The following is a 9,369-nucleotide window of genomic DNA, read 5'->3' on the forward strand; positions in this document are numbered from 1 at the left end:
GTCCCCTCAACGTCCTCACTGGCCCCCTGCCTGAGAGGGGCACTGGTCAGACTCGAAGAAATCACGGGAGGACCGGGCCCACCCGAGGGCTCCCGCCACATGGGGCGGATGTGAGGGGTTCGGGAACAACCCAGCCGGCCATGGCCAGTGAGGGATTCGGGAAAACTCACACCAGTGGCGTCAAATGTACCCACCGAGCCAGGTCCAACCTTTCAGTCAGCGCACACCCCCCTGGAAGGCCTCTACACAATCTGTGGGTGTCAGTGCGGCTCAGAATTCTGAAATGATTCTCTGATGGGACGATTCTATCAGGAAGTGTGGAGAGCTGAAAAGAGCCAGGCTCCACCTTGGCTGGGACAGGCCTTTCCATGTGGGGGCGGGGGGGGGGGCGAGGGAGGGACGCGTGTGGCCCATCCCTCTGCTGGGTGTGGTCTTGGGCTTGGCTCAGTGAGGGGAGGGCTCTCCAGCTGCGAGGCCCCAGATGCCTCAGGGGACAGCGAGGTGACTGAGATTCGGGAAGTGGTGGTGTTGGAGAACGAAAGACAGCCAGTAACGGTACTCTGAAGGAGCCCTGGTGACGCCCCGGGGTGATAGAACGAGCGTTTGGAAAACCGCCAGTGGCTCGCAGGGGAACCATGGGACGTTCTGCTACCGTAAAGAGTTACGGTTTCAGAAAGCCACAGGGGGCGCTTCTCCCACGTCGGATAGGGCAGCCAGGAGTCGGCCTACACCCACTGGCGGTGAGTTTGGTTTGGGAACCTTGCTCTGCACCACCCATGGTGCTGTTTGCTTCCGGGTGGGGTGCGGCCAATCAGCAGAATTTTGTTGAAGCCATGTGACCTTTCTGGTCTCCTGAGACAGTCCAGTTGCGGACACGTGGCTAGAGGGTCGCTCAAACCTGCCATCGGTCTGAAGGTAAACTTCAGGCCGCCTTCATGGTAAGGTTGCTGTGGGACCAGCGCGTGGATTTGAAAGGAGCCTGGTGGCGGGGTGGGTGAAACATCTGCCTGCTCACCACCAGGTGGCCAGTTAAACCCTTCCTCCGCACCCCCTCCCCCCATCCCAGCCACCTGGAGGGAGAACAGATGAGGCTGTCTGTAACTGCCCATGAGGATCCACTGCCTCGGGAACCTTACGGAGCAGATCTAATCTGCCCGTCAGTGTCTCCGTGAACCGGAATGACACCCCCCCGCCCCCCCCATGGGCCGTGAGTCCTGCAGGTGCTGTGATAAAGTGTTTGGCTTCCAAAGGAAAGGTCAGCGGTCCATTCCAACCCACGGCCGGGGGCGGGTGGGGGGGAGGGGGAGAGGAGGGCATCTTGAAGACAGGCTCTAAGAATTGTTAGTGTTGCAGGGTCCAGCATGGAGATACCAGGGGAAGGAAACATGTGTGGAGAGGGGCAGAATGAAGGGTTGATTTCTTGCTCTTACAAAGCATGGCTCCAGCGAAGGCCCCTTTGATACAAGAGTACCTGATGCTACATGAGCCTTCATGTTAAACACCAACGGGGGTTGTTAGGTTAGCCTTCCCCCTACATCCCTTTGGAGGCATGTCTCTACCCTGCCATACAACACACTTCGAGTTAAAAGGGGAAAGGGGCTGCCATCCGGGGCCCCGCGTTCTGGACGGGCAGTTGTTCCCCAGCAGGGGTACCGGTCATGTTGGAACATAGATGCCCAGAGGATCCTTCCCCTGATGCACGCTTGAAATGTGGGGAGTGAAACCGAAAGACTGGGTTTCTATTTGCCACTACCTGGAACTTCCAAAAACTGCGTGGGTCTTGCAGCCAACTGGGACGACACACTGTATGTCACTTGGTGGTCTGGGGAGCCTTACATAAATAAATGCACGGATGTTTGTAGAATTGGATTGGGGCTTCTCTTTGAAAGCAGGCCACCAAAAAGAATCAGGAAGTCTTCTGCGGAGCACTGGAGAAAAGCAAGGAAGTATGCCCTCTTTTGACCACTGCTGCTTCTCCTTCCTTGTGTTTCAGTCCCAGGTGACTCCCCCAGCGATGGATGTGGCCCTGAGCTGTGCAATCCAGGCCTCGGCGAACAATGACTCCGTGTTCAAAGAGTATGACTCTGACTGTGAAGTCTTCAGGCAGCGCTTCAGGCAGTTCGTGTACCACCCCAAGGTCGGGCCTCGTGAGGCTTTCAACAACCTCTGGGAGCTTTGCTGTCAGTGGTTGCAGCCAGAAGTGCGTTCTAAGGAGGAGATCTTGGAGCAGCTAGTGTGGGAGCAGTTCCTAATGGTGCTGCCCCCCGAGATCCAGACATGGGTGAAACTCGACCGCCCAGAGAAGACAGAAAGGGCTCTGGCTCTGGTGGAGAAGCTCCAGACACTACTAGACACTCCAGAGAAGCAGGTGAGAAACGAACCTGGGGTCTCTGTTACTAGACTAACTGGGACTGCAGAGGCAGCTGGCACTTCCTGTCATACAGGTTTGGGAGTAGCCTCACATTCCCTTGATTGACTGATTTACTTTTGCTGGTGCTGGACTCATCCTAGGAGCCAGCGCTTCTCTGCTTTCAAACCCAGACCCCAACGAGGGCTAATTGGGGGTTATCTCCCATTCACCACCCTGCAGTGCAGTTCAGAGATACTGTAAACCCCTACCCTGACGTCAACGTTTAAGAACTGATAATGATCGTGTACGCCATTGTTTTGACGCCCGAATTCCACCCGTGGACTAATGTTGTTGCTTAAGCGTGAACTAGGAGGGCAGTGAGTTTTTTTGGTTCCCTTGTTTCTTCTTTGTAATGGTTTGAGCATGAATTTGTCATGGCCTTTTGAATGGGCTATTTATTTTTAAACCACATACATTTGACCGACCAAACGTGGCTCACAAACACTAAAGCATTACCTGTCTTCCGCTCTACACACACACACACACACACACACACACACACACACACACGAATTGAAAAAATAATCCCGGCCACCTTGGATTCCACTAGAGTGCCACTGGAATCCAAGGCAACTGTTGCAGGAAAGACTTTATCATGGCCTGGTGGTATCTCAGGGACTCTGGTCTAGCAGTAGGGTCAGCAGTTGCTATCCCTCTCCCACCACACCCCCAGCTTCTCATAAACCCTAGGCCGCAGTTGTAGCCTGTCCTGTTGCTTCACTGAGTCAGAATCAACTTGATGACAGTGGCGATGTTATCTCTGAGAGAGGGAACTGACCCGGAAGCCACCACCAGCAAGCTGCCTTTCAGTATATACCTCGGGTGCCTGCCTGTGCCTGAAGGGCTGGGGGCGTCCTCCCTCAGATGGCCTCCTCTCTGCCTAGAAGCATTGTGAAAGGGACAACCAGACATCCAGGCTGGTAGAGCTCAAAGAGCACTGCTGTTGGTCATGAGATTTCCCAGACAGCCCCCTGTAGCCTTCTGAGCAAAAGTGTAAGGAATCCCTCCTTTGCGTTGCACGGTAGTACAGTCCTACAACATTCAAGTTATGCTGGAACCGACCAAGCACACACACACATGCGCGCACACACACACATGCGCGCACACACGTGCACGCACACACACCAAGCAGACCCGTTACCATGGCTATGGTGATGACTCACAAGGATCCTGTTGACCTGGCCCAGTGGTGGTTTTCAACTGCTGACCTTGCAGTTAGCAGCCCGGTGCATAGCCAGTCCGCCACCAGGGTTTCCTTAGTACCAGGCAGCTTCTTCTTATCTCTGTGGATGTCTCAGTGGAACGGCTTAAAGTTGTTTGGGACGTGACACAGTTCTGCCTTAAGAACATCATCCTCATCTGTGCCTTCGCAGAAGAATTCAGCTGCTAACAGCTGCCACCCCACATAACCTGCCTCGCAGGAGCTGGGGCTGCCACTGACCTCTGCCGAGAGCCCCTCTGTGAAACCTCTGCCTGCGGGGCCTTTGAGCTGAGGCCAGTCGAGGACATCTGGGGGAAGCACGCAGGTCTGCTATGTGGGCAGCAGGGGCCCAGCAGTGCGTGCCTCGTTGGGGCTCTGCAGTAGCTGTCTGTCCCAATGCAGGTCTCCTGCCCCAAGGGGGAGGCGCCTTCCAGAGTGTTCTGCTGTGCTAGGAGAGGAGGATTTAGGGGTTCACCACCTCTCTCTCTCTCTCTCTCTCTCTCTCTCTCTCTCTCTCTCTCTCTCTCTCTCTCTCTCTCTCTTTCTCTCTTCCAGACTTTGATCATTAAATGAGACATCAGGTTTGTATGGGTCAGATTTGTTTAACCTGATACTGTGGCCGCTAGTGGGATGTTACACTTGGTCACTTGAAACGCAGAACCCAAAGGACTCGTGCAAATAAGTGTGTAGGATGCCTCCTTTAAAACTTACACTGAGCATCTGTTGGATTCGGGATGCTGAGGACATTCTGGGTTACGTAATACATGCCACTGAGCATGAACCTCACTGTTTCTTTTTGTTTCATTGGTTTATCCACACTGTTTCTTTTTGTTTCATTGGTTTATCCATCCATTCATCCCCCCCCTCCCTGCATGGACTTGAGGAAGTGAAAAGTTACATGTGTGGTTCGAAGTCTGATTCCACTGGTCAGTACTAGTGTGGTCATGAGTGTGACGGATGCTGCCCTCTCCTCTCCCGCAGGGCGGAAGTCAGGAATTGGTGAGAGCAGAGCACCTGGAAACAAACATGCAAGGAGATTCAGGGGAGGGCCCCATCTCAGGACCTTCCCAGGAGCCCTGCCTGACAGAGCTAAGGGTCCTACCGGTTGAGCCGCAGAACCTGGACTTCTTGGATGTTGGGGATTACTCCTCACCTTCCCTGGAAACAGGTAAGGCTTAGGCCCGTGGGGCAGGGGTCGGGGTGGGGCTGCTTGTGCACTGAGACAGGGAGAGCACTCTTTTGTAGGGCCTGGGGTTAGAAACACTGATGATTCACTGCAAATGGCCCCCACTCTTTTGAAAGAGATTAAGAGGGTGGGGGGGGGTGATAGTAAAGCAAGTCAGAGAAAAATGGGACACAAGATGCCATTGAGCTTAGTGTCCCTGCTCAGAATCCATGGACTACAGAAACTTACAGAGGAAACCAACGGAGAAGGGAGAAAATCTGGAGAAGGTTGGCTTGGCCCTGGGAAAAATGTACTCATTGGGGGTCTGATCAGTGTTACTGGTCATCATTGCTGATCATTGTTACCGATCCGATCCTGTGGGCTTTCTATCTCCCTGGCTGCTCCTCACTTGCTCCCTTCTGTAAAGACCTTCAAGCCTCATTCTTGGAGTCACATGCATTCTCCCCAAATCTCTCACGGGGCTTCATTGCTTAGGGAATTGTGAAAGAGCTATCTGTGGGAGGACGTCCAAGCCTGTGAGAACCCTGCTTCCCCAAAGTTGGCCTCTAAAGCCCCTGGGCTGCACATTGTCTCCAGCCCTCCAGTCAGTGGTGCGATTCAAATAACATCACAACCGGCTCACTGCCATAATGACCGTTTTATCTCAAAAATAAAAAATTTAAACAAAAGACCACAGGGAAGGTTAGTACCCTCTCGAGTTAATACTTACAGAAGGACGAGAGAAGTGGTACACAAAACCAGATTATGTTATAAGAAAGGGTTCTTAACAACTAACGGAAACCATCACATGACACCCAGCAAACAGTGCAAGTGTGCCTTAAGCTGTTGCCATATTGCATCTGGCCTGGTGCCCTCCCTGGCAGTCTTCCTCTCTTTGACCTGCGCATCATCGGCTGAAACGGATGACAGACAGCGTGTCAACCTCTGGTTGTTGGTCACCTTGTTGCTTTACGCTATCGGTTTGTTTATGGAAGTAACAAAGGCAAGGGGATAGCGGTGAAGTATCTCTTCAAAGCTACGGCAAGGGTTACGAGAAGAATAGATAAATACTACAAGCATATTCACGTCCAATTGCTTTATGCCTGTGGACGGACTGAAAGTTAATAGGAGCCCTTCGAACAAGCTGCTGCGCAGAGGAATGTTTGCACAAGCTAACGGGATGCAAATGTCTGACTTGCACACTGGGCAGCTGCCCAGCAGACCACCTTAGAGAGAACCCCGGTGACAGAGGGAGGCTTTCGTAACCAGTGGGCCCCCAGACTCAACCAAAAGAAGTGGGTATTGGTTCTGGCCAACCTGCAAGAATCCCACACACTGCCTGCACGGTGACTTAGTGCTGGAAGGCGAGTGGTCAGATGGAGACTGGGCCGTGGGCTGCGTAGTCGCATTGCCCCTGTGCGTCTCTTCCCTGTGGGGTTTTCTTGCCTCATCGCCAGAGCTCCTGTCCCCACCCTCCCTTTGAAAGCACAAGCACAAGGGGGCAGAGGTGCGGTGGGGGGCTGAAGCCTCTCCCCAAGTGCTACCGACACAGCTGTGGCACCGTGGCACTTCAAAGGCACTGTGGGCTGGTGGAAGAGAAACCGAAAAGTAGTAAAGTGAATATGATTTAACAGCCGTCCAGGTGACACCAAGCAGGTTTCAGACCCACGCCAAACCAGCTCACTGCCAGGAGGAAGCCGGTGATCCCCTTTCGGTCGGCAACTAGGAAGTGTAGCACTGTGCCACGGGTATGGGCTCTGGGGGTGGCTTCGGATGCTGTCACAGTGCACTGGAAGACCACCTAGCCAGTGCTTGTTCAGAGGAGAAAGGCAAATGAAGGCCATGGCAATCGAGGCTAAAACATGTCAGGTGGGTGTGTGGGAGCTAGCCTGGTAAGAGTGGGGCTTTGGAGAGAGGAGAGGCCTCTAGGAGCAGGGACAAGCTGCCTGCATGTGTGAAGAAGGGTGTGCAGGTCACCCAGGTTGCCGTGCTTGCCTCAAGCTCTCCCTGCCCCTCCTGCTGTCAGTCGGAGAAGCATTGAGCCCCCTCTCCCGGGACCTGGCTGGCTGTTGTGGTCAAGGGCACAGCAAACAGTCTCACCTCTCAGGCCAGGCTCCTAGCTGCAATTGGGGAGAGGGCTTCGGGCTCTCCTGACCCAGCACTAGGGCTCATTCAAGACGGAGTGGACAGCCCAAGATGCTGCCAAAGTGGAAGGGGGAAAAGAAAAGTGAAAAAGAGAGTGGGAGAAGCCAACCCATTGCCTACCAAAGTTTGCCTGGTGTTTCCTGTCAGCAGAATGTTAGGTTGTGGGTGAGTAGGTACAGAACACATACGTGTGTGGAGCCCTGGCGGTTCTGCTGCATAAGCAGTGAGCCGCTTACGGCAAGGTTAGAGGTCCAAAGTCAACAACCGGTGTGCATGAGAAAGTTGAGTCTCTGAGCACCCATGAAGATTGACAGCTTTGGAAGACGGGTTCAAAACCGACTTGATGGCAGTGGCCTTGGAACCACGCACGTGGATGAGAGTTAAGGGAGTACGTAGGACGATCTATGTACTCGCACGTGCAAATATTCATCACCAACATGAAAAGAAGGAGGAAGCCATCTTGTGTAGCTCATCGGCTAATAACTGACGGGAAGCGACATGCCCGTTGGTGAACGGCAAGCAATAGCCAAACCCGGTGCTTGAAACCTGGGAGGCCAAGCCCAGTGCCATGGAGTCGGTTTCCACTCATACTGGCCACAGTGGAGTCCACTCCCACTCTGAGCGACCCTCTTGGTGCAAGTGGGTTTCCGCGGCTGTCAACCTCTGTGGGTGTAGAAAGCCTTGCCTTTCGACTCACAGCGGCTTGCCAGGGCTGTGGGAGTCTTCGGGCGAGCAGGCGGCCTCAGCCCTCCCGGGCAGAGCAGCTGATGGTTCTGCCTGACTGTCCTTCGGGATAGCAGTCCAACGACGACTGGACGGCGCCAAGAGGGCTGCTGCGCTACGTTTGGAATCCCGCGGACGTGACGTCTACAAATTCCTCCGATGGACGTTTGTGCAAAGCTCGGTCACTCTTTGAAGGCTGTCCTTGGGAAAGGAGCTCGTGGAGGTCAGTTATGAAAACAAGATGGAATCGATGTCCTCCGCGTTAGCTACTGCCCCCTGAGGGTCTACACTGGGGGGAAAGAATGAATTGGGCGCCCAAGGGAAGGCACGCTTCATGTTCCACACAGAGCTCAGAGATCACACACTCTTGAGCTCTCCTGCCCTTCTCGGAAGGTGATAATGCCGGCGGTCTCTATTTCTTCCCTCAGATGCAGAGACTCGTCCAGAACACGAAGGTGATCTCGCAGAACAGAAAGAGCGCGGGGCTCTGTGTCCCTTTGACTTCAGGGAAGAGAAGCGCGAAGAGAACGACGCGAACGCTCGAGTTTTACAGACAGACAGTGGACCGGGAAACAGATGCGTCGGCCCCCCGTGCGTGTCGGCGCCTCCCGGGGGTCAGCGGCCCCCTGCAGGAGCAAACCCTGAAAGCCCTCGCCGGGGACAGCCTGTGGCCGGGGAAACCTCGCAGAAGAAGAGTGTCGGGGAGAAACATCTCCAGTGTCCCCACTGTGATAAGCGTTTTGCTCGAAAGTCGCATCTTACTGGGCACCAGGCGGTCCACTCGGCGGCACCTCATCACTGCCCCGAGTGTAGGAAAGCGTTCCTCCGTAAGTCAGACTTCACCAGACACCTACGTGTCCACGCAGGGGAGAAGCCCCACCAATGTAGCATATGTCAAAAGCGATTCTCTCGCAAGTCACACCTTGTAGGACACCAGAACACTCACATGCCAGGAGAGACCTATACCTGCAGCCAGTGTGGGAAGCAGTTACGTCACTTATCGAGTTTGCAGAGACACATGAAGGCTCACACGGGCGAAAAGCCTTACGTGTGCGATGTTTGTGAGAGACCTTTCAATCGAATGGCATCTCTTACTTTACACCAGAGAACGCACACCGATGAGCGGCCTTTTCAGTGTCATTACTGTGAGAAATCCTTTCGGCAGAAAACAACTCTCACTGTTCACCTAAGAGTCCATACGGGGGAGATGCCTTACACGTGTCCCTTTTGTCCTCAGCGCTTCAGGCAGAGAGCGAGCCTTAGTGTGCACAAGGTCTCTCACGTAACAGGAGACATCTTTCATAGTTTTTGAGGGTCACCAGCCCCACGCAGGTTTGAAATTCACACCCCAAACCTTAAGCTCAAGGTTTACTGCGACACGGTGATGATTCCTTGGGGTTTTTGGTTTTTTTTTTTTTGTTTTGTTTTTGATGGTCAGAATAATTTTAATTCTTTTTTTAAAGATTTTTTTAAAATCATAAGCATTACTGGTTTGTAATTTTCTTTTCTTATGATATCCTATTTTAAATTTTTTAACATTTTATTAGGGATGCATACATCTCTTATCACAATCCATACATATACATACATCAATGGTATAAAGCACATCTGTACATTCTTTGCCCTCATCAATTTCAAAGCATTTGCTCTCCACTTAAGCCCTTTGCCTCAAGTCCTCTTTTTTCCCCTCCCTCCCCGCTCCCCCCTCCCTCATGAGCCCTTGAT

The 9,369-nt window shown here is 53.3% G+C and overlaps 1 protein-coding gene across 1 annotated transcript; it reads left to right on the forward strand.

Moving 5' to 3' along the window:
* Positions 1-2,014: 2,014 nt before the first annotated feature.
* LOC142433792 (zinc finger protein 449-like) lies at positions 2,015-8,956 on the forward strand. Its single transcript, XM_075538480.1, has 3 exons — positions 2,015-2,368; positions 4,593-4,779; positions 8,073-8,956. Exons 1-3 carry the CDS (start codon positions 2,015-2,017, stop codon positions 8,954-8,956), a joined length of 1,425 nt encoding a protein of 474 aa, XP_075394595.1.
* The last annotated feature ends 413 nt before the right edge of the window (positions 8,957-9,369 follow it).

Source organism: Tenrec ecaudatus, chromosome X, assembly GCF_050624435.1.
Source record: "Tenrec ecaudatus isolate mTenEca1 chromosome X, mTenEca1.hap1, whole genome shotgun sequence".
Taxonomy (NCBI): Eukaryota; Metazoa; Chordata; class Mammalia; order Afrosoricida; family Tenrecidae; genus Tenrec; species Tenrec ecaudatus.

What these genes read in the sequence shown, in the direction of transcription:
- LOC142433792 (XM_075538480.1), top strand. Translation starts at nt 2,015, where the DNA reads ATGGATGTGGCCCTGAGCTGTGCAATCCAGGCCTCGGCGAACAATGAC. An exon ending in TAGACACTCCAGAGAAGCAG is followed by an intron (nt 2,369 to 4,592) that starts GTGAGAAACGAA and finishes CCTCTCCCGCAG; the next exon opens with GGCGGAAGTCAGGAATTGGT. An exon ending in CTCACCTTCCCTGGAAACAG is followed by an intron (nt 4,780 to 8,072) that starts GTAAGGCTTAGG and finishes TTCTTCCCTCAG; the next exon opens with ATGCAGAGACTCGTCCAGAA.